The sequence below is a fragment of the Mytilus californianus genome, unplaced genomic scaffold (genome assembly GCF_021869535.1).
Source record: "Mytilus californianus isolate M0D057914Y unplaced genomic scaffold, xbMytCali1.0.p SCAF_2, whole genome shotgun sequence".
NCBI lineage: Eukaryota > Metazoa > Mollusca > Bivalvia > Mytilida > Mytilidae > Mytilus > Mytilus californianus.
The window spans coordinates 52311991-52338728 of NW_026262668.1; the positions used below are offsets into that span (position 1 = coordinate 52311991).

The window sequence follows — 26738 nt, forward strand, 5'->3', positions numbered from 1 at the left end:
AATGACAGCGACAACAAACAAATAACCAACTGTAGGCCTATTTTTGGACTTTGTACTCTTGACGTTTTCCTCAAGTATTATGTGGTCAAACCTTTGTAAATCTACATCTACAACCATACGAAAAGCGCTTATATACGATTTCTTGAAAAATTCAGTCGAAAAGCTGTTTTTAACACATTCTATATCTAACATAAACACATGCCTAAAATTGACAAGATTAAGTGTTGCCTTTAGTTTTAATATATGTATATCAAACACAACACATTTACTTGTACACAATTTGTTTCCTCTCTTCTTACTTTCAGATATAGTCAAAACCGAATGCCCGTTAGGCTGGCATCATTATGGAACCTCTTGTTTTTTCTTTAGTACTGAAGACTTTAATTGGTTAGATGCTGAGGTAGATATTTTTGTTAATTTAAAGGGTACAGAACACCTTAGTGAGTAACTCTTTAAAAATAAGCTGAACGTTTTAATCGCATACTATTAGTAAAGAGAAATCAAGCTTCTCAATGATCAAAATAAGTGTTTGTCAAACTGCTATAAATTAAATGAAAAAAATCCTGTAAATTGTGTGGTTCAAATTTCTTGAAATTTTTATAGTTTGTCAACAGGTCAAAGAAAATATTTGGTCAAAATTTTATAAAAATTAAACGAGCTAAATCTAATTTATTCAAAGTGGTAACCCCCCCCCCCCCTTTTTAATCAACTAGATCATGAGTTTTTCGTTACTGTTGTCTTTGTTTTAACGCCCTTCTTTTCGTAGGAGTAAGGAATCGATGGTTGATGTGGTATATTTACTGTACAATATTTTTGTTGATTATTGTAATCATTTTTAAGTCTTATAGAATATTGAAAGAAAACAAGTGAAAATCATACTGTACAAAATTAAATATGAAGCAAACATTCATGTCCTTTCGACGATAGTTGGTACGGGGACACAGTTATCGTCCTTTGATTTTCGTTGTCTTGCAAATATAGTCCCTAAAGTGGACAGTGTATAACTTGCAATTTTTTTTCAATCACATCTAAATTTATTTCTTTATATTTTATGCATAATTAGTAAGCAGGGGAATGAAATTACATGCATTTTTAGGGAAAGAAGTGATTTTGTCCAGTTGTCAAAAATTAGTACATTGTATGTATAAAGCTGTCAAAATGAATTGTAGACCCCCTTAACATTTTGTTTTAATATTTTGAGTTACAGCTGATAGACTTTTATATAATTTTGATATAATTTGTCCCAAATGTAGTACAATACACCGCATAAATCTTTATTGGATAGAGCAGGTGCGATTTTTTTTATTAATTTGCATTTATTGTCCAAAAGAAATGCACTACGAAATAACTGTTGTCTTGTTTGCAATCATATCACATCTAAATTTTTTTATACATTGTATTAATCTCTAATCAAAGATTTATTTATTAAAACTTAATATGTACATGAGTAGGTTTTAAGATTAACTGACTCTAATTAATTCCAAATGAAATGTGTTGATTTCTTTTACTTTACAGAGCAGTTGTCGTGCACATAATTCTCGTCTGGCTGAAGTCCAAAGCAAAGCACAGTCAGACTATCTGATAAATATGTCAATAGCTGTCGGACCAGGTATGTCATTTTCGTAACCATTCAAATATAATATATATATAAATTGGTGGCCTTGTGCTGCTTTCTGCTCTTTGGTCGGGTTGTTGTTTCTTTGACACATTCCCCGTTTCCATTCTAAATTTTATATATAAACAAAAGCACATGTGTCATGACTTCAAAAAATATTTGAAATTTTTTAACATAGTTTCTTTTCCCAAATCTAATTTATATTTACATGCACATTGAATGAAAATGTTCAAGAAAATATTTAATCCAAATCAAGTTTGACATGGTTTATTTTCTATAAATTTTCTAAAATAATATATTTTCTCTGCATATTTCATTTTTATATGTTATTCTAGGACAAAGTTATTGGTTGGGTGCACGAGATGATATAATTGAAGGGACTTGGATCTGGGCATCGACAGATGAGGTCGTAACATATACAAACTGGTTCCCAGGAGAACCGAATGGGGTTCGAGCAGAGAACTGCTTACACATGTATTCTGCAGAAGGCCTGCAATGGAATGATTACCCTTGTACACAGAAGAACAGATTTATTTGTGAAAAAGAGTCAGTATATTTATTCGTTCACTGATATCCATATTTCATTCATGTTTGTTAAATTTTTTCCTATATCAATATAACTATGATAAACTAATTCGACCACGTCACAATTTTAGTTATTGTAAGGGAAATGTTTTTTGAATAATTATATATGATACAAAAAAGATTAAGATTCTGCAAATGAATTGATCAGCTAAAACATATTACGTTGTTTAGTGGTATATCATAGGTTCAATCCACTGGCAGGATACATTATACAATTATTTTAATGTCTTTGTTTGCTTTTGAAATCTAGAAATATAAGATAATATTATAGTGTCACATGTAACGTGTAATATGTCTGATGTATTCCACATAATTATGTTATTGGTTGCAAAAATTACACCACAAGCTGACAAACCTGATCTTATTATACAATATAGAAACTGTAAAAAATGAATTACAGGGCTTTACTTTTAATTTATATCTTTACTTCATATATGTTGGGATCCAAGGGAGACTTGGGAATATAAATATGGTCACTTAGGTCATCTTCCGACCGACAGTAAAACCCTTGCCAAAGTGTATAAGTACGCACGCCAGCATTGTCAGAATGAGATAGTTAAATCCGATGTCTCGTTTAAAGAGAGTGTCACTCTCTTTGCAGGTTAAGAACCCTTGCAACAACTCTTATAGTGGTCCGTAGGTGGTCTCTTGATAAGCAAAATGATGTCCCTATCCAATATACCCTCATTTTCAAGATTCAGTCCAAAGTTTCGAGAACCTCATCCCAGACAATCTTTATTACAGGACCTACATAATAAATTTCATTTTTAATTACTTGACATGCACATGCACGAAACATTTTCTACTGGACGTTAAGCAACCAACAATCAGTCAATCATATATTTTGGTGAACTATGATACTTTTCTTTTGTAGGTATCCTGGAGATAATTCTGAAATAGTAGGATAATCAAATGCCAATGTACACACAAGTTGTTTTGCAATTAAATTTTACTGCACAAATAGTTTATCAAACTTGTATTCTAATTCCGAAGAAATGCCACATTTATCAACTCAACCAACGAGTTGCAATCAACATCAAACTCACAATTTTCTTAATAACATTCTGTGTGCATAATTATTGTAACTTCACACCCATTTATATAGTGTTCAAAAGTGTAGCATTGTGTAAACAAAGTTTAATGTTCGAATCTGTAATTCGAAATTTAGGCGTGTTATATTTCCTATTAAATCTTATTGGATAAATATTTTATCAAACCATTGTTTCTATATATACTGTTCGATCATGTCATAGATTTCGGTACCTTTGAATAAGATGTTTTTATTTTGTTTTTGACTAAGCGGTACGAAAATCTTTATGATTTAAAGAGGTCTGTACAAAATGAATTCCTCAAATAATCAATCTCAGCAGACACAACTAGGTACTAAGACTGATGCCCGAAACATGCATATTTATATAAAAAACGAATAAAATCGATGTGTGCTCTTAAGGACGTTCGCTCCTCTTGTTTTTGAGTTTTTGTCAGATATTCGGAATCCTCTAGTTTTATCCATGTCATGCCAATAAATATTTTGCCCGTTAACCCCTACTTTTCTTTTTATAATTTTGTTAAATATAGTTAAAAAAGCTATATTTGAAAATCTTATAAAATCCTTGTTATTTTTTAATAGTTTTAGAAAGAAAAAAGCTGCCAATGTTAAATGTATGAAAAATCTAGAGAGAATCACTTCCCGCCAAATTTTCAATGGCTTATATCTCGAAAACAAGCACACGGACCCTTCAATATTTTCAGCTTTTTTAGTTCCTTTATTCATATACTTTCAATTTATAACAGTCTTTTAGAGAGCTTGTTTTTTTGAAGCAGAGTAGCGAACATCCTTAACGCAAAGACTCCTCCAGCAGAGTTGTGAGGAAGGTAGACTGAAATCGACTCTTCGTAAGTTTTACGGTCAACATTACAAATTAGTTGATCAATAAGATGGGTCTGTGTCAAACAAGATCGAGACATGTTTTGGCGGTCATAGATTTGAACGAAACCAAAATAGTCGTCGGTTATGTAGATTTTTCGCTTGCGTCCTATTCTCTATAGTAAAAAAATAATGTATGCATACCTGTCGACGAACCAGGTCTTGTTTGGTTTGGAGTCCAGGAGAACAATTCTCTCAGGTTTTAATCTTCTTTAATTGATTTGTATTTTCAAAATGGATTCACGAGTTTGGAACCACGATAAACTTTTCTGTTACCTCTTAGTAAATCGTACAGTATGACAAGTTTTAGCTTTTTCAAAAAGCTACCCGTCTCTTTGCTATATTTGAAAATGGTAAGTGTTTACTACATGGATGCATAAAAATAACACACACATTGTTATTGAACATTTGCACACAAATCAAATGTTTGTTGGGGGGTGAAAGCCTTTTTGCACCTTAAAATTTAATTTGAATTGATAAAAACCTGATACATGTATAGAGAAGGGAGGTAATGTGTAATATGTAAATTTTCTGACGGAGTTCTGACAAAAAATAAAAAAATAAAATAAAGAATGTTACGCGCATAATATCCCATAGATCCTTTTTTACTCTCTTTCTTTATGATTAAACTAAGATTGAGATGAATGGTGTTAAATGTCTGTTGAAGAATAGATATATACATGTCCATGGGAATATGTTATTATGACGCCAAAAGAAACCCTTTTTTTGTACACTAATGGGTATATTGAAATTTTATTTATAAAAGGAAAATAAGTAAATCAATTTTTTTATTGTTTTTTTTTCCAATACTTTGTCTTCTATTGAACATATTACTTACACAAGTTTAAAATTAAATACATACTGCTGTCATATTTAACACAATATAATACAAAAAACCTTTAAATTCGGGACAGTAAAGTTTTGTTGAAATATAGAAAGTACAAAAAATAAAGAGTTTAAAACCGATACCCTGTGGGATTGAAAGGCATTTAGAAGGTTTCAAATTGTCTCAACCAATCAGCGTCAGTGATTATATCTTCCAATCTTGTAGCAGACAGCATTCAATTCAAAGACACTGCATCGCATAATTCTTAATACTGAAACGGTCACAACGTTGTTTTATTTAATTTCCAACTGATGTTGTTTAAATGTCCCTTTATGGATATATTTTACAAGATCACCAAAAAGTAACTTATTCCTAAAGTTTCTATTGGTTAAGTTTTGTGTCAATATGCATGGCCGACTTACAAAGTTTGATTGTTACGTAAAGACGCGTATTGATTTTGTAAAATGAAAATTAGGATACCAATTTGGTCATGTTTGCAAATGTTATGTGACTTTTGGTTCAACTTCCAACTTTCTATCCTATGTAGATAAATCAGTCCGTTGGTTTCCACTTTTGAATTGTATTGATATCGGTTATGCTCATTGTTGTAGGTCGTATGGTTATAGACTGTAGTTGCTAAAATAATCTTCCTTTTCATTTCTGTTTAAAAACTGTCTCATTTGTAATCATATCACATCTCTCTTTTCTATATTTTTTTAACAAAACGACTGGGTGTCACGAAATTCGTTTTTAACCATAATTCTGCCCTTATAAGCAAATATTATACTTCCGCCAAAAAATACGACACAAGCTATATGGTTTTGACATCGTGTACAGTTAAAAAATTCTAAGATTAAAGGTTGGGAAGATAATCACGGACATTACAAACAGACGTTCATACGTGCATACAGTACATACGCCTATCAGAACACAGTACAGCCTCTTCCTCATGGAGAAGGGGATATCAATGTACTTGAGGTACAGTTGATGTGTACGTCGAGTAGACAAAGCCTGTCGAATGTTTTGATTGTAATACATATTAATGTTCCTTAGGTTTTGGTTTATGTAAACGTAGTTGGTCTGTACTTGAGATTCGGTTGATTTTTAAGTCTAGTAGCAAAAACCTGGCAAAATTGTTGTTGGTAATAGACATTCCTGTTCATTAAGTTTCGAGTGTATGAAAATTGAATTGGTGTGTACTTGAGGTACAAATGATGTGTACTGCATGTAGACAAAGACTGTCCAAAGTGTTGATGGTAATATACATTAATATTTATTATATTTGGGTGTATGTAGATTGAATTGGTCTGTACTTGAGGTTCAGTTGATGTGTATCTCAAGTACACAAATCCTTTCGAATGTTTCAATAGCTAACACACATTAGTATTCATCAGGGTTAGTTGTATGTAGATTCAATCGGTCTGTACTTGAGGTGCAGTTAATGTGTACCTCAAGTAGACAAAGCCTTTTAAAAGTTTTAATGGTAACACACATTAGTATTCATCGGGGTTGGTTGTATGTAGATTCAATCGGTCTGTACTTGAGGTACAGTTGATGTGTACGTCGAACAGAAAGTGCAAGAATATCATTGTAAGGTGACCAGGGTGAACCCTAGTCAATCTCTGTGAAAGGTAATCAGAGGTAACCAAAGTCAATATATGTGTTAGGTGACCATTGGACATTTCAAAGTTTTGCGATTTTCATCTGAGATCTTTCGCGATTAAATCAATACTGAAAATAGTGCCATATCTAAATGTTTCTGTGTAAAGTTTCAGACTATCAGAAACTAATTAAAATTTTGATCAGGCTTTTGTATCACTTTGAAATTAACCAAGGTCCAGATAAGTACTTAGGATATATAGGAATAATGTTTGTGAACCGGTTTGAAGTATTTTACTTGCTGATTTTTCTGATTTTGCTGATTTTGCCTGGTATGTATGTTCAAAATATAAATATGTTTAACATAATGGGTTTATTTTCTCGATAGATCGATAAATAGAACAAATTTCGTAAGATTTGTGATTTTGATAAAAACTTGAATTCTAAGGTAGATGTACAAATTTTGAACAAAGTTTTAGTCACAAAAATGTAGACCATCTAGTCATTGTATGCATATGCATATTATTCTCTCAGAATAATTAAAATATATATATATTATTGAGATTTAAGCAATTACCATTTTTTATTGGAGATGACAATAAGCCATACTCATAAAATACTCAACCTCAAAAAGTGTATTTCCATACATGAATATAGATCTTGGACCAATTAATAAATATTTAAGTTTAATCTTGTAGCAACATTCTTTTAAACAAGAGACAAGGAAAGTGTTCTCTTAACATACTACAACAAAACAATACGTTAAATAAGTTCATGCGTCTGAAGCGCTTTTTGATTTACCTTCATCAGGAACGATCAAAGCTGAATATTTGAAAGCCGAGAATGTATAAGAACCGAAACAGTTGAAGAGCTATATGACAAAAAAAAATACCCCAAAAAATAGCCAAATCCATCTAAGGTCAACTTTGCCTGAGGGAATTGAAACCTTAGTTTCTTTATAATTTCAAAATTTATAAACAGACAATTTTAGAAAGGTTTGTTATAAATCATGTCAGTTCCAAAGTACTGACAATTACAATCAATATACCACTTAGATAGATCATGCGTAATTATGTAGGTTTATCTTTAATCCTGAATAGTGACCATTACAGGTTAATGTTTGTCAAAGATCAAAAACAGTTTATAAAGTTTCAAAATTTATTTCATGTATATTTATTTTAAATGTAACTTCAAACCTAAAAAATCTAATTGGTTTTTCATTGCTCTTATTCTTATGTTTGAAAGTTTTCCGTAACGGTTTTAGAAATTGGTTATAAAATGTATACTTTCAGATAAGGGAAACACTGAATGTGCAACAGGATGGCATCATTTTGGATCATCTTGCTATTTCTTCAGCCATGAACGTTTTCATTGGTTACAAGCTGAGGTAAAAAGTACCACTAGAGCTAAGAATAATGTAAAAGTGATTCATGGGTGGAAAGCCTACACATATACATTTCTGATATTTTGTTTAGAATGCAAAGTTATAATCAAAACTACCCATGCTTTCTACTTTTATCCACGGTTATGGTCGATATAAATAGTACAGATCTGTATTTAATGCAATATGAAAAAAAATCTGGAAAAGGAAACTCCAAATTATGCAGTGCATTCCATTGCAAATGTACAGTAAACTTTCTTTCGTGATCAGGCAGTATATAAAGGTTAACTATCTGTTTCATGGTGTACACTTTTAAAAAAAATAGATATCATAATTTTAAAACAAATTGCAGCTTCATTTCAATTTTTACTTGACACCATTTATGTACGTTTCGGCAATAATGTTTATCAACAGGTAGTAGGTATTTCTATGAGCACCAATTGCGCCTCTTTAATAGCAGATCTGTTATGAATCCAAGTTTATGGTATAACTAAGTACGATCCTTATAAATTCCATTTAATTGATAAATTTAAAAAAAATATTATGTACCTTTATTTTGGCATTGCACAAGGTCATACTTTTCTCAGACTTATTCTGACGGATGTCCATTAAGTTCGTTAGGTGTATACAGATAAATACTTTAGTCTTGGGGAACGTTGTTTATTTTTAGGTTTGTATTGTCTATTAACTAGCAGTCGTTAACTGTGAGTACTCTTAGATCTGAACTTTGTGTCTTTTTTCATTATGTATTTCATTTTCATTTTAACATACAAAACCTATGGGGTCATCATAAATCATCTTATATTTAGTTCAGTTGTCGTGCCCACAACGCCCGCCTTGCTGAAATTCTATCCAAAGAACAGTCGACATATTTAATAAACATGTGTAAAACTGAGGGACCGGGTATGTATGAAAATTCGAAAATATGCAGCTAGTTGACAGAATCAATACAAAATGCAAAATTTTAATAATCAACACTTCTTTTCGTTTCTTTCAAACGTAAAATACACTACATATAAAATATTTGAGAATGGTGCAATATTTTGATACGACTTTCAGTTATCAAAAAACAACAAACATATTGTTTCTTTCAAAATGAAAGATAATTCCATAAAATGTTCTTTATTCAAAAGGCAATTACTGTCTTCATTAGTTTAAAATGAATAACCAATTGCTTATTGTATCAATATTTTGTTTACTAATGTCAATCATCCCAAAGTTCTAGAAGTGAACGACCAAGAATATCCAATAGAACTCATATGCAACCGATACTTTAAAATTAGGTGAGGGATAACTTAGTTAACCGGAATCTTAACCACCTTATCAAATGCACGATGTACTTGCCTATCATTGATCAAAACTGCAAAAGTAATAAATATGTATCATTCACAACTTCAAGCCAACATCTTGTAGTTGGAAACTCAAGTACTATTCATCAGACAACTGATTTATAATATGGGCATATCTGTTGGCAAAAAGTTTTATTAAACACAAATTATAATCAATTGGCATATGTTAAGGATTCTTTTATTTTAATACAATTGTGTTTTCGCCCCTGGAAATCATCTCAGCCATGTATAAATTTGACCGGTCCTTGCCTAAAAAGTTTATTACCATTCATGAAGATAAAAAAAAAATCATCCAAAGACGTTTCTAAAGGAAAAGGATGTCCTGACTTCAAATAATGATAGCAGAGGCTGTGGTATTGTTTCAATTGTAAACGAGTTAAAGCGTCACTATTGTTATTTTTAAGACCCTCGATATTTTTTTAAATATATGGGCAGTAATTTGCACATGCGTACCACGTAAACTGTTCGTTATTTCATTACATTTTGATCTCTCCTTTTTACAATTGCTACAGTAGGTTTATTGACATAACGGAAGAGAATTGTCTTGCATTTCCATTTTTTACCCAATAAAACGATCAGGTACTACTATCGGATAAAGCTTTAGGTATACCATTGATAACGCTTTATCATTTAAAAAATGTCATTATTTTTGGCCACGTTAAGCAAAACCATTTTCCTTGATAATAATCTCCGCACCCAAGTGTGGAAGATACGTTGTTGTATAGTTGGATATCTAAGTTAAAAGTCCAATTGAAGTTGTAAACATGTGTATTCCGTTCCAGCTATGTAGAAATCGGAGTTAATTTCTAAGTCAAGTCGACATTCCATATGCAAATCAACATAGAAATGAAATTCTTTGACCTTAGTATATAATTTCATAAGAAAAGAAAAAGATTTACCTTGTCCCATAACTGATGTAAAGTTCAAATGGTATAATGACATTAACGGTACCACTTTCACTGAACTAGAACTTAATTTAGACAACTGTGTCTTCAGTGATGCTAGAAGACATAAAAATAGAATGTCCAAAAACTAGCACACACGTTTAGCTGATAAAGAAAAACAGGGGGAAAAGAAAGTCAAACCCATAGTTGAAGCTATTCTTTGTTCGTTCATTTTGACCTTTGAAACATGGAATTGATAAATTGGCAAATTTGTTCTACTTTGTTCACAAGTAATCTAGCCTCTAATTTATCTGTGTCTAACATATTACCAATATATTTGATGCACCTTAGTGGACCCATTGTTTTATGTGCCGTAAGTGGAATATTTAACCGGTTCAATAGTACGGTCATTTTTCCTTCAGTATCAACTTTTTGTGTATCAATATTAAGAAAGTCGTTCAGTAAATGCAGAATATATTTTACTTTGTAATACTGTTTTGCTATCAAAGAGATAATACTAAGTTAACGTCTTCATCGGTGTGCGGTGAGGACAAATCCAAAATCAGCCGCTTCTTGTTATAATATTTACCCCAGCAACTCCCAACAGGCTCACTCGATACTCATCAAAAGCTAAATGACCAACTGGACCGTATATGAAATTGTTACATTGTTCTTTATTAATACGATCTGAAACTGTATCTTTCTGTGACTTAGCACTTAAATTGTTTCTTCATTCCGTGGTTTTAATACTGGTATATTGAACCCTAGTATTTAAGCCACAATTTAACCCATTACATAAATATCAAAGATGTGTTTGATGGGATGCCTAATTAGTTCATATTCTATCTGCTTGACATTGATTTGGATATGAGCGTTGCCATAAAATTTCGTAGGTAACATTTAACCAGATGTCTTTTGTGATTCTTTTGTCGACTGATGAAACGCTATCAGTTTGATTGGACGAAACTGATGCAGATGGTCGTTTTTCACAGAGACTTTGGCGCAAAAATGTAAGAATGAACAAGTGCATTTTGTACACCAACTATGCTTTTAAAATTATCCCATATTTCCTTACCGTCGTGATACAATTTTTGTCCGCCATACTTGTCGCTACGACCATCGCTCTGTAAACTATTATCTCTTCGAGGACATTTTTGTTTCTCAGCTGTAACGAAAAAAATCACATGTGGCATATTTTATAACTGTTGATCTGAACACCTGCGGTTACAAGGGTGAACAAATCACAATCGCGGTTACTCCAATCTACTCTCACTTGATATTCTCTATGTAGAGTTGGCGCTTTTCTAGAAAACATTTTTTGAAAATCTGAACATTCACATCCTTTTCGTCAATTATCTGTCGCAAAGGGAAGAAGAAACAATATCAATGTTTTAAACAGGATATGATCTGGGATCCATGTTTATCTCTTCGGGTAAATAATGATCCTGTATTCCGGAATGGAGGTTCTAATTTAAAAGTGTTAATCCATCTTTGACCGTGTCTAGTTGTTTCTCTTCTTGATTTTCAAAAGTAGCTGAGTAATGGTACTTTGTAATCCCATTTGTGACATTGTGACGAACGCGTTACAAATGTTGTACGTCTGATTAACCTCTGGTTCGGGTTTACAATTGGGCTATGCTCCGTAAAGGAATGTTAAAGAATCTTAATATTATACATTGTAACTTCATTTAAGTTTTGAGACATTACCTAATATGTTCTCATCTTTCAGGAGTATTCCAGTTTGTTTGCAAATTACCTATTATTTCTCATCTTTCAGGACTATTCGACTTTTTGGCAAATCATATTTACTTTATATGCAAAAAGTATTACACATTGAATCTGAAACATGAATTTCTGAAACCGAATAATCAAACATACTAGTGAAAGTTACTTGTTTTCAATGTATACACTTTGCCTCGTAAGTTTCTATGTGTTATTGTTCTTAACTTTACTAATGTAGGTCTAAGCTATTGGTTAGGAGGTAGAGATGATGTTGTAGAAGGAAGGTGGATGTTGGCTCAAACAGACCAGCTGTTCAATTTTACTGACTGGTATCATAATATACCAGATAACATCGGCAGAAACGAGTCTTACATATGTATGCCCCTTTTAAACTGAAATGGAACGACGTTATATGTACCGGTCTATACAGATTCATCTGTGAAAAAGAGTCAGTATATATTTTTCTCATCTTATTGTGTCTAATGCAAGGCCTTGTTTTTATTATATAAAAAAATAATTTTCACATCTGCAGATATATATATTCATAAAATATATAGTAAACAAATGTCTATGTTTTATTTTTGTTTAGTACGCTTGTTGCTTGTTTACTTATTTTACTATTTATCTTATGAATATATATATATATATTTGGGCTTGTATTATATTTGACTTCGGGTTTATGTGATCCGTTCATCCTATTTTGACTCCTCAAAATTCAAGAGTCTATCCTAAATTGAGGTAAATTGTATGGCTTTCCAAAGACCGTTTCGATTCCTAACATCACTGAAGAGACATTAATTGTCGAAATCCGGATATGGTGTACAAAAACCTTTGCACCTTTTGTTTGCGGTATACCATCTTTTTCGCAAGTTTATTGTTTTCTGTTTAGTATTAAATTTATAATTAAGATCCATTTATTACATCGGTGATCCGTTTATTTGGCAATCGCCAATGGCAGTCAGCAGGGTTTAAGAACATTTGTTGTTCGACCTGTTAGTCAAATGCGTTTTGTTAAAATATACTTTTTCACTTTTTTGGTCTTTTGGAAAATGTTGTTTGTGCTGTATTTAGACCACTCTAACAAGAAATGTTTTTTGCATGCACACGTATAAAAATTGCGGTTTTTATCCAACGCAATCATAGGTTTGAACGTTGTTTTCAATTTAGACTTGTTTATATTTTTTCGTTTGGGCTTGTATTATATTTGCCTTCGGGTTTATGTGATCCGTTCATCCTATTTTGACTCCTCAAAATTCAAGAGTCTATCCTAAATTGAGGTAAATTGTATGGCTTTCCAAATACCGTTTCGATTAGTAACATCACTGAAGAGACATTAATTGTCGAAATCCGGATATGGTGTACAAAAACCTTTGCACCTTTTGTTTGCGGTATACCATCTTTTCAGCAAGTTTATTGTTTTCTGTTTAGTATTAAATTTATAATTAAGATCCATTTATTACATCGGTGATCCGTTTATTTGGCAATCGCCAATGGCAGTCAGCAGGGTTTAAGAACATTTGTTGTTCGACCTGTTAGTCAAATGCGTTTTGTTAAAATATACTTTTTCACTTTTTTGGTCTTTTGGAAAATGTTGTTTGTGCTGTATTTAGACCACTCTAACAAGAAATTTTTTTTGCATGCACACGTATAAAAATTGCGGTTTTTATCCAACGCAATCATAGGTTTGAACGTTGTTTTCAATTTAGACTTGTTTATATTTTTTCGTTTGGGCTTGTATTATATTTGCCTTCGGGTTTATGTGATCCGTTCATCCTATTTTGACTCCTCAAAATTCAAGAGTCTATCCTAAATTGAGGTAAATTGTATGGCTTTCCAAATACCGTTTCGATTCCTAACATCACTGAAGAGACATTAATTGTCGAAATCCGGATATGGTGTACAAAAATCTTTGCACCTTTTGTTTGCGGTATACCATCTTTTCCGCAAGTTTATTGTTTTCTGTTTAGTATTAAATTTATAATTAAGATCCATTTATTACATCGGTGATCCGTTTATTTGGCAATCGCAAATGGCAGTCAGCAGGGTTTAAGAACATTTGTTGTTCGACCTGTTAGTCAAATGCGTTTTGTTAAAATATACTTTTTCACTTTTTTGGTCTCTTGGAAAATGTTGTTTGTGCTGTATTTAGACCACTCTAACAAGAAATTTTTTTTTGCATGCACACGTATAAAATTTGCGGTTTTTATCCAACGCAATCATAGGTTTGAACGTTGTTTTCAATTTAGACTTGTATATATATATATATTCATTAAATTAGGCCGTTAGTTTTGTTGCGTTTTGTTAAAATATACTTTTTCACTTTTTTGGTCTTTTGGAAAATGTTGTTTGTGCTGTATTTATACCCCTCTAACAAGAAATTTGTTTTGCATGCACACGTATAAAAATTGCGGTTTTTATCCAACGCAATCATAGGTTTGAACGTTGTTTTTAATTTAGACTTTTTTAGATTTTTTCGTTTGGGCGTGTATTATATTTGCCTTCGGGTTTATATGATCTGTTCATCCTATTTTGACTCCTCAAAATTCAAGAGTCTATCCTTAATTGAGGTAAAGTGTATAGCTTTCCAAATACCGTTTCGATTCCTAACATCACTGAAGAGACATTAATAGTCGAAATCCGGATATGGTGTACAAAAACCTTTGCACCTTTTGTTTGCGGTATACCATCTTTTCCGCAAGATTATTGTTCTCTGTTTAATACTAAATTTATAATTAAGATCCATTTATTACATCGGTGATCATTTTATTTGGCAACAACATTTAATTGTGAATAAGATTCAGTACACAGTTCACTAATAGCTATGTTTTATTCTTGTTTAGTACGCTTGTTGCTTCATTTTTCCTATATTTTTATAAACTATGATTAAATAATTCGACCTCGTCACGATTTGAGTTCTTGTAAGTTGGAAATGTTCAAAAGTTAAAAATGATGCGCACGTGTTTTAGATTTTAAGAAGTCTGTAAATAAATTGATTGATCAGCTAGATCAGGTATCGTTGTTCAGTTGTATAACATAGGTTCAATCAAGGATATATTATGTAATTCTGCTCATGTTGTCTTTGATTGCCTTAAGAAATGTAAGACATAATGTAAATATGTAATATGTAATATGTCTGAGTTTTCTACTTATGTTATTGGCTGTGAAACTTACATCATAGACTGACAAACCTGAGCTTATATGCAATATGGCAAGTACAAAAAAAATATAACTGATCTTTAAAAAGATAGAACAGGTAAAAACACGGCTTTGAATTTACTTTAAATTTATATCTTTATTTCATATATTTTGGTGAAATATTGAACTTTTCTTTTGTAGGTATTCTGGAGATGGTTCTGAAATAATAGGATAAGCAAATATCAATGTGCAAACAAGTCGTTTTGCTATTAGATTTTATTGGACCAATAGTTAAACAAACTTGTATTCTAAATCCGAAGACATGCTGCATATATCTCGGCCATCGAGGGGCGATCTGCATAAAATTCACAATTTTCTTCTATTCTGTTTTTAAAATAAATTTAATGTTCGAGTCAGTGCATTTGATATTTAGGTGTGTTTTATTTTCCATTAAATCTTATTGGAAAACTATGTTATCAAACCTTTTTTTTTCTTTATCATGTATACGATTTACGTCATAAATTCTGATATCTTTGAATAAGATGTGTTAATTTTGTTTTGATTGAATGGTACGAAAAGTTTTAAGATGATGGGTCTGTGTCTCACAAAAGACACTGATCTGTGACAGAGAGGTGAAAGATACAAGAGGGACATTCAAATTCATAAGTTGACAACGCCATGGGTTAAAAAAGAAAAAGACCAACAGAAAACAGACAAACAATAGTTCACAAAAAAACTACATAAAAAACCAAAGATTGAGCAACACGAACCCATCCAAAAACTTAGGGTGATCTCAGGTGCTCCGGAAGGGCAAGCAGATCCCGCTCCAAATGTGGCACCCATCGTGCTTTTAATATTTCAAATACGTTCTATACCCTCTGGTGAAAATAATGTATGCATAGCTGTCGACGCAAGCGGTCTTTGGTGGTTTGAAGTTCTTGAGATTCCATCAGGTTTTAAACTTTTTTAATTGGTTTGTATACTGTAAACCAACTTATTTTCGCGGATACTTTATTTCGCGTTTAGTCGTTTCTATTCAACTTCGCGGCCATGTTCTAATTTCATTGATGTATTAATTTTTAATATAAGAAAATATCGAAGTTTAACATATTTGCGACGATCTATATTCGCGTTATTTTTCTTCTCGCGAAATTCGTGAAAATAAATTACTCGCGAAAATTAGTTGGTTAACAGTATTTAAAATGGATTCACAAGTTTGGAACATAGGTAAGCTATACTGTTGCCTCTTTTAAATCGTGAAGTATGACAACAATTTTTATAATTATTTTTTGTTTTCCATCCCTTAGTAAAATATTTCACCGGATCCACAAATAATAATTACTTATTCTTTTGCCTTAATTTAGTTTTATTGTAAATATGCATTGTCTTCTAGGCTTTAACTGTTCACTAATGACCCGTATTGTTGTGTATAATCGAAAAAAAATGATACTATGGGTCAAGTTTGCAAATGTGAGAGTTTGGTTCAATTTTCAAATTTCTGAATTATATCCTAAGTAGATAAACCATGCAGGCCGTTGATTTCCTCTTTTGAATTGTATCTGTATCGGTAAGGCTAATTTTTTAAGGCCATAGGGTAACGTGCAGTTGTTAAAATCATCGTCCTCTTATTTCTGTTAGATAAATGTTCCATTGGTAATCATACCAATCAAATATCTTCTTATTTCCATAAAGTTGGAACAGATTGACTAGTTGTCACGAAATTCGTTTTTGACCATTAGTCTCTCCTTCCTGATAAGCAAAAATAACAATTTTCCCTAAAAGTACGGCACAATCTACATGGTGTTAACATTGTGAAATTTTCTTAATTCTAAGATTTTTGTTTGGGGAGATTATCACGTACACTACAAACAAACGTCCATGCGAACGTACGTACTACGACCAGGAACACAATATTATACACCGCTTAGCACGGGGAAAGCAATGTTGATCATTGGACATTTTGAAGATTTGCGATTTTTATTTGAGAAATTCCGCGATTAAATCACTGTTATAAAATAGTGCCATATTCAAATGTGTGTATACAAGCATTTAAATATGACACTAGTTCATGCACTGGATGTTCAGGCTATCGTTTACTGGTTGACCAAATGGTCAATACCAGTTAAAGATTAAAATTTTGATAAGGCGTTTGAATTACTTTGAAATCAACGGTAGTACAGATAAGAATTTATGATATTATGGGAACCACGTTTCTAAACTCGTTTTCAATATTGAATCTACTGCTTTTGCTGACTTTTCCTGGTATGTATGTTCATAATATTAATGTATTGTTTATAATTCTTTTTTTTTAATTCGATTAATCTTTCTGTCTTTCTCTCTATAAATATAACCCTTTGGTGTGAGAATGGTGGTAAAACTACTGAGTCTGATACAAATCTGAAATCTAAGATGGATGTTTTTTTTTAACAAAGTTTAAAATCACAAAATATAGACCGTATGACCAATTCATGTAATATATATCTTTCAAAATTATTGAATATGAATATAGATATCTGCAACTAAGGAGAAGATACATAGGGTGTAATAAAAAAAGTTAAAGAAACTGTACTGAAAACTGCTAAAGATTAGTCAATGCGAACTCCATTTAAAACATGGTGAAGGGAAGGGGGCTGTAGGTGTCTTGAAAATTGCAATTCAGGGGATGAAACTTGAAACAGTTTAATGTTAGACAATAGTTGAGAACTACCAATGCAATTTGGGAAAAAGGTGAGAAATACCTTAACTTTTTGGTATATAATTGTCGTTTATCAATGATTGCTTTGTATAGCGAAAGTTGGAAAAATAAGAGAAAGATTTGGTGAGGGAATGAAAATGAAAAATAAATGTTCAAAGCCATACAACTCAATCTTAAAGTATATATCTATAAACAAATAAAGATCAGGAACCAATAAATATACGTTTTAGTTTGATTTTATAACACAAGTAGACAAATATGATCAGACACAAGTTTAAACAACCTATGAAGTTTTTTACTTAATCTTTTATATTCAACAAATAAACAAATTAAATGGAGAATTCGCAATTGTGTAGGTATATCTTTAGATATAAATACATGTAGTAACAAACAAAATCAAATGCGTAATTCAAGGACAAGCTTAATTCTTAAAACCTAAGATTTATTTTTTTTTACATTTATTTAAATTATAATGTCTAAACTAATCCACATAACTGGTTATTTATTACCAACCATTCCTTATATTTTTTTGTATTTATGTTTACCGTAGAGTTATCAGATATTGATTTGACATATACTTTCAGATAAAGGAAGCACTGAATGCCCAATAGGATGGCATCACTTTGGTTCATCTTGCTATTTTTTCAGCCATGAACTTTTTAATTGGTTGAATGCTGAGGTATTTTAAAATAATTTATAAAATACTTGTCCATATCCAAAAATTGATCAAGTATATCTTACAGGTGACATATATTACTAATTTGAATAAACTGTTGACACAGAGATATGTCTCGCCTTTGTGTAATTTGAAAGTATAATGAAAATGTTAAAATTAAAATGGAAATAATATGTAAACATGCAAAACATTCAAAATCAATGAACCATGACTGAATGTTCAGCGCCTAATGACCTCCACGGAAATGAGAAATGCAATGCTTATTCAACTGTTATTAAGTGGTTAAACTTTACCTTTAAACTGACATAAACACAAACTTTAAAATGTAAACTACGTAAAAGTTCCAAAGTCAATGAACCATGATGAAATGGCGGGGCTATATAATCTATATAATACAAATTTCAATGAAACGTGCAAATGCTTATTAAACTGGAGACAAAACATCAATGACTTACAGTGGTTCAGCTTACACTGACCTAATCACACATGTTAACATGTATACTATGCAAACATCTCAAAATTCAATAGACTATGACTGAGGGGGCGGGGCAAAATGAAATAATCCTTATTGAATTGAGACGTGCCCGTTCGTGTACAACTGAATACCAACTATCAGAAACCTTTCAGTATTGGTTTCCTTAAACTGACTTGATCACAAACTTTAACATGTAAACTAAACAATATACAATCGGGGACTAGAATTCCACTAGCAGTGGTATTGAAAGAAGTTTAGTATCATATGCAAAAAGGTATACGTCAGAGTCGAAAAGCTCTGGTAAGTCGTCTAAAAATATTACAAAAAGTAAGGGCCCAACTTAGATCCTTGATTTTTAACTAATGTAACTAGATTTTCAATTTTCAAGGGGTTCTAACCATTAGTCTAGGACATTTAACAATTGAAGGGACGTTTATCTAACTGATATAAATCCATAATAGCGATCAGTAAAGAACTTGTTAATTTTCCTATGTTTGACAATGCGCTCAAGATCTAATGTTTCTATAACTTTGCACACAACTGACGCACGGCTCACAAGCTTATATTTACAATGTACTAGGAATACATTGTTTGCCCTTCTAAAAACAAAATAGCGCTATTGTGTGCAACTACTTGGATCAATACTGGTTCTTTTTGTGGGAGAAGACTTTATAAGTTTGATTAACTTGTGTCTCATCCTTTTTGCATATTTAAGCAAATAAAATGTGTTTAAACAAATAAACTGGTTCTTAATGATTTATTGCTCTTTTCTACATTCTGGCCATGGAGAGTTATGAAATTTCACACCACTCAGTATCTTAAATACTTCTTGATTCTTTATATTCATTTGTGGCATTTAACTCTTAGTATCTTTTATCCGTAAAGTAGAAACCTTACCTTCGGGTTTCTTTGTAAATACAATGTTAAAAAATATTGATAAAATGTTAACCTTTTCTTTGTCATCATCAGCCTTCTTAGATGTTTCATCACTTTATTCGGTTAGCAGTTCTCCAATTTCTGTTCTTGTTTTAGACATAAGAATTAATGTATTTCCAGATCTCCTTGTGATTTTTCCTCTTTGTAGCATTTGTTGAAAGATTTGTTGTCAAGTTCCCTTTTCAGTTTATAATCTTTACGTGATTCAGTGCCGTTTTTTGTGGGATTCGTGTTGCTCAGTCATTAGTTGTCTATGTTTTGTTATGTGTACTGTTGTTTGTCTTTGGTCGGTTTTTGTTTTTTGCCGTTTTTGAAACCAAAAAAGTATTATTTATTTCATAACTAGCACTCAAAAATGAAATTAATGTTATCTCTTTGGTCGAATATTTATTGCTTTGAACGTTTCGTACAATTCCAAATATGGTAACGTAAGTTTCTGAAAAAAATACCCATACTGTATTATATTCTAGATCTGAAACGGCAAATTGCTGGCGGCTATACAGTGACTTGTAGATTTCGAGATATTGTATTTTTCTTTGGTCTCTTTTATATATTCTCATTGGCAATCATCCAACATAATTTTTTCATCAATGATTATTATCTATCATTATTTTCAATAATTTCATTAATATCATTATTTGATACCATTTTTTATTTATTAAAATATTCACAACAATCAGATAAATCATAAATCCTTTTATATTTAGTTCAGTTGTCGTGCCCACAACGCCCGCCTTGCTGAAGTTCAATCCAAAGAACAGTCGACCTTTTTAGTTAACATGTGTAGAACTGAAGGACCAGGTTTGTATGAAAATTCGAAAAGTGCAACTTTTCAACACTTCTTTTCATGTCTTTGAAGCGAAAACTAAATGAATATTTATACTATTAAATATTTGAGACTAATACAATATTTTGATATATGTTTCAGTTATAAAACAAATTGTTTATATCAAATGTAAGATAATTGTATAAAAAATTCTTTATTCAAAAGGCAATCATTATGGAAATGACATCTCTAAATAAATTGATAAAATATAAGTGATCAATTGCTTGTTGTATTTATATTCAATTAAAGAGAAATATACCTGTGTATTATCATTTCTTAGTTTTCAATTTCGAAGTATTATCCTTCTTATCAAAGCGGCAGTCCTTGATGTCTTCATCAGATACAAACCAACATTTCATTAGATTTTATTTTGTTAGTAAATTGTTCTGCACATGCCATAGATAGATATCTTCACCATAAGCCGAAACCAAAACCAAGGGTAGTTGAGTGGGTGGAAATTCTCCTCTGTAAATTAGTCCATTCATTCATAGTGTTCTAAATCTGAAAATACTATATGGATGATTACTTGACACATCAGCTCACATGACTTTTTTAAATAATGAAGATTAATCCAACCTCTTTCTAATACACATGATACACATGTACGAGTTATATACAATTTAAAATGTCGATATGACGTTTTCAAAATATCTTACACATTTATCATTGAGCATGCTTAGCCGCATAGAGTTAACTTTTCATTCGGCTTAAATAATGTTCTATTACGCTCTTCTTGCTCGAAACGCTGACGTTGTTGCGTTAGGGTATCGCAGATTTTCCAATGTTGCCTGTTCAACCTTTCAAGGGATATGGTGTAACAATTAAGTGTTCAGATAGATATGTGAATATGTTAACAAGCAGTTTTATGGAATATCCGTTTCACAGATGATGACGGATATGTTCCTAATGTCGTAACTATAATCACGTTCCCTTTTCCCGAATGTGACCTACCGAATTAGACTTATTATCGGGTTTGTACTTACATGAGCAACACGACGGGTGCCACATGTGGAGTAGGATCTGCTTACCCTGAGATCACCTCCAGTTTTTGGTGGAGTTCGTTGTTGCTCAGTCTTTAGCTTTTCTATGTTGTGTTTTGTGTACTATTTTTTTTCTGTTGGTCTTTTTCTTTTTTAGCCATGGCGTTGTCTGTTTATTTTCTTCTTTTGAGTTTGAATTCCCTCTGGTATCTTTCGCGTCTTTTTTTTATCTACTCTCGACCTATGACGTCCATCACTTTGTAAGTCAAAAGTTTTTTTTCACAATTGACTCCATATTTTAGATATTTTCTTTTCTTTTAGGTATCTTAAATAACTATATAGGCGATATGTGATGATAAAAAAAAATTTATCAAAATATTTTCGATACTTCAAGGTTGATCTAAAAAATGAAAAATGCAACGGCACAGACTAACGTTTTGTTTTTATATTGTATATATATATATATATATATATCCGTTCATCTGGTCTAGTCAGATCATCCTACTCAACTACTACCTGATCAAATTACTTATACGTATGAAAGAAAAATATTAGCATTAGCGCTTTTCTGGACATACCTTCACAAGGAACGCTCATACTAAAAGTGAAAGCCAAGGATTATAAGGACCTAAACTTGAGAGGATAAAACAGGTACAGGGCTATATCACAAAAAGGGACAAACAAGAAATACCCAATTCTAAAAAGGGAATGATGTTTTGTCATAAATGTACAGCAAACACATTTAATGTGTACGGAAATACCAAACTTTAGTGCATAAAAAGTATTAACGAAAATACCGAAATCAAAGGTTAATTCAAAAGGGGAAACGGAAGTCTATATGACATGACAAATTTAAATACTCGACTATATTAACCAACGGAACGAATAGAAAACAACTGCCATATTTCTGACTATAAAGCTATCCACCAATTTGACCAATTATTCATCAAGTTTTTAAATTGAGTATGCATTGCCCTCTGCTGAAAAAAAATGAATAATAAAAGAAGATTGACAGGCATTTAAAGAAACAGTTACATTTACAGGCGCGTAGCTACATTTACGTCAAAACGCCCGGGCGTGCACATAAATTTTGAAAAATTAAAAATAAACACCAATAAATTAATTTTAGTTGAAATCAACAAAGTTTAATTTTGGATCCTTCAAACCTTAATATGAAATAATTTGAAAACAAGGCCCAAAATAAAAATCTAAATGCACAATAAGATTCAGCTAATCATACAGCCGCAATAATTCAGTGTTTGATGAAATCAAACAAAGTTTAATTTTGGACCCTTTTGACCTCAATGTAGACCAATTTAAAAATGGGCCCAATATCCAAAAATATTGTTTTATACAAGGTTAGAACTCCCAAAAATTAAAGACTTAATTAATTGCGCAATACTGTGCAATTGAAGATTTTATGCTATTGCGCAATACTGTGCAATTGAAGATTTCTTGCTATTGCGCAATACTGTACAGTTGAAAATTTCTTGCTATTGCGCAATACTTTGCTATTGTGCAATACTGTGCAATTGCAGATTTCTTGCTATTGCGCAATACTGCGCATTAGAAGATTTCAAAAATTTGAAAAAATTGCACAGTAATTTTTTCAATTTTTTTGAGGGGGTTCATTTTTTTTCTTCAAAATTTTTGAAACTTCAAATTTTTGAAATCTTCAAATGCACAGTAATGCGCAATAGCAAGAAATCTTCAATTGTACAGTATTGCGCAATAGCAAAAAAAATCTTTAATTGCATAGTATTGCGCAATAGCAAGAAATCTTCAATTGCACAGTATTGCGCAATAGCACAGTATTGCACAATAGCACAGTATTGCGCAATAGCAAGAAATCTTCAATTGCACAGTATTGTGCAATAGCACAGGATTGTGCAATATCATTGTATTACGCAATAGCAAGAAATCTTCAACTGTTATTGGGCAATAGCAAGAAATCTTCAATTGAACAGTATTGCGCAATAGCAAAAAATTATTTTTCAATTGCACAGTATTGCGCAACAACACAGTATTGCGCAATAGCAAGAAATCTTCAATTGCACAGTATTGGGCAATAGCAAAGTATTGCACAATAGCAGGAAATATTCAATTACACAGTATTGCGCAAAAGCAAGAAATCTTCAATTGAAAACAAATACAAATGTTTTAACCGATTTCGATGGGATTAATTAAGTCTTTAATTTTTGGGGGTTCTAACCTTGTATAATATTTTATGATATTGGCCCCATTTTTAAATTGGTCTACATTGAAGTCAAAAGGGTCCAAAATTAAACTTTGTTTGATTTCATCAAAAACTGAATTATTGCGTCTGTATGAATTGCTGAATCTTATTGTGCACATCTTATTGTGATTTCAACTACTGCAATAAAATAAAATTATTGTTGTTTTTTTATATGCTGAATCTAACCATGTTGTTAGATTTTGGATATCAGACCATTCTAGGTAAATTAAATGTCCCATTTCAAATTTTTAAGATCTTTGACCACATTTATTTTGTGTCCGAAACCTATATTATATCAAAAATTTGATCACAATCCAAATTCAGACAATATCAAGCTTGAATATTGTTTCCTAACTTGCCCCAATTTTTTAGGGTTCGACCTCTGCGGTCGTATCAGGCTGCGCTCAGCGAAGCATTTTATTAATGATAGAAATGTTATCTCTTTCTTGATAACGCATGAGCTTCAAAGGGGGGGGGGGGGGGGGGGAGGTTCGTACCTTACTAGGATGTCCTCTGCCCTGGACCCGCTGGGGCCCCCAGACCCCTCGCCGAGGTTCGGGCGTACACGTAAAAATGGCCTAGCTGCGCCACTGATTTATTGATTGCATGCGCATAGAAAATATAAAAAACCAGGCTTTATTTTATAGAAGGCATCATCGTTTATATTGCATTTATTCAGGTTATGATATATGTATGAATGAAATCGCATTAAGGGTACCAAATGTTATGCACCAGATGTGCATTTTGAAAATATTTGTATCTTCAAGGAGGCTCGAGGCAATGTTTAAAAATCCAAAACCAAAAAAAAAAAAAAACGCTGGAAGAACTGATTATACATAAAAGCATCGAAAGTATAACCAAAACCGGAACAAGGAATGAGAGCCTTGCAGTTTAAAATGAAAATAAAATATCTTAAATCTGTCTTCCTAGCTATAGGTCACAACAATGACGCTATGACTTACAGGACAGATTGATGCAAGCCATATCTCCACAGGAAACATTACCGTGTAGTCGTTAGTGTCACTTGCTTGTTGACACTATATATCTAGCTGAACACCCCATTGGTATACCATATTCTTCAAAACGGAAACGTTATCAGGATACGATTAACACAATCAACTTGTCAAAGAAACGACTTAAAAAAGAAGAGTTAATTTGATGAACGAAAATTCATAATATCATAAGCGATATTGCACCGATTGTATAACTAAGTGCAACACGGTTTCTTTTTTCTTGTATATCCAAACAACAACAAAAACACTAAGCACAGATCTGAGAGTACTCGCAGTTACTAACAGCTAGTTCAAAGCCACTAACAACTAATTAAAAAAATCATGCATCTAAGACTAAATTATCAATCCGTACACATCCAACATCCAATGGATTTAGCGTAAAGACGTAATAAACAGTCGGAGAAAAACATGACGTGCAATGCCAAGATACAGGTATCGACAGATTGTAGATCCATGAATGTGTATATGTATATAACAATAATATTTAGTTTGCTTTTAATTTACTGATAACAAAATCATATATAAGTCCATATTACTTAATAGGTGTATTCAATAAAGTTGAAATAATAATCTCCATTTACTTATTCAATGTGTTCAATTTGCTTCTTCATAAGTCTCTATATATCATTATCACTGGAAGTTTATCGTTCATATACAAATGTAGGTCTAAGTTATTGGTTAGGAGGTAGAGATGATGTTGTAGAAGGAAGGTGGATGTGGGCTCAAACAGACCAGCTGTTCAATTTCACTGACTGGTATCCTACTGTACCAGACAACATCGGAAGAAACGAGAACTGCTTACATATGTATGCTCCATGGAAATTGAAATGGAACGACGTCACATGTAACGGACTATACAGATTCATTTGTGAAAAAGAGTTAGTATATATTTTTCTCAATATGTAATGTCTAATGCATGAACTTTGCGATAAAATTTTGGCGAAAATGAAAATGATCAAATAATTTAGTTTTTCATTTATCATTATAATGACATTTTTTAAAGATACAGCAGCATTTATCATGTAAAAGCAATGACGAGCTCTAGTAATCTGTTTTGATACGAAGTTCCTGATATTATTCGTGTTCTGACAAAATATGTGTTATTCATGTATTTCCATTTAAAAGGATGTTATTGTTTCGCAAGAAAAGTTAATAGTTAAAAGATTAATTAACGAAACTGTTGCCGTTAGAATATTATTAAGAACAAATACCATGATTGCTTAAAACATAAAATTTTATAAAATAGAGTGTAATACACATTTTCGTACCTACTAATTTTCATGCTGAATAATTATATTTCAATAATATAGAATATGTTCAAGTTTCAACTTGACCTTTTATATTTTTCATACAAGTACTAGTAGTATTTTGCTTTTATAATTCTTTTGTAGGCATGACAGCGAAACGAGTGCAATTGTTGGTTAAAGAATAATAAAGACTTTAAAGCTATTTTTGTTTTATACAATTCTTATTGAATTTTTATTGATGGACTACACATTCGACAGTATTATTGATCAAAACATTTCAATGCATAAAAACTGAACCCTTATATAATACGTCAATCTGTGTCTGTAGTGTAGTTTGCGGGGTAATATTACAACAGTTTTAGTTTTTGGTCCATTGTTTGATAAATGCTCTCTAAGGTGTTGATTATTTTAATAATACCATGGAATTAGTTTTAAAAAAAAGGAGATGTGGTATGATTACCAATGAGACAACTCTCCGCCAGAGTTCAAATAAAGTGGGTCTAAGCAATCATAGGCAACCGTACGGCCTTCAACAATGAGAAACACCCATATCGTATCTATAAAGGCCTGACATGAAAAATAGGTTTATTTGTTATTTAATTTTTTCTGTTGAATAACTGTTTTTTGTCGG

At 31.8% G+C, this 26738-nt stretch overlaps 2 protein-coding genes across 2 annotated transcripts; both read left to right on the plus strand.

Moving 5' to 3' along the window:
- Positions 1-1520: 1520 nt before the first annotated feature.
- Positions 1521-3153, plus strand: LOC127728790 (perlucin-like). The gene is made up of 3 exons (XM_052236403.1): positions 1521-1609; positions 1951-2161; positions 3075-3153. Exons 1-3 carry the CDS (start codon positions 1588-1590, stop codon positions 3106-3108), a joined length of 267 nt encoding a protein of 88 aa, XP_052092363.1. The 5' UTR covers positions 1521-1587; the 3' UTR covers positions 3109-3153.
- Positions 3154-17012: 13859 nt separating this feature from the next.
- On the plus strand, positions 17013-26302 carry LOC127728791 (perlucin-like). Its single transcript, XM_052236404.1, has 5 exons — positions 17013-17285; positions 18303-18397; positions 20513-20606; positions 25525-25738; positions 26252-26302. Exons 1-5 carry the CDS (start codon positions 17222-17224, stop codon positions 26283-26285), a joined length of 501 nt encoding a protein of 166 aa, XP_052092364.1. The 5' UTR covers positions 17013-17221; the 3' UTR covers positions 26286-26302.
- The last annotated feature ends 436 nt before the right edge of the window (positions 26303-26738 follow it).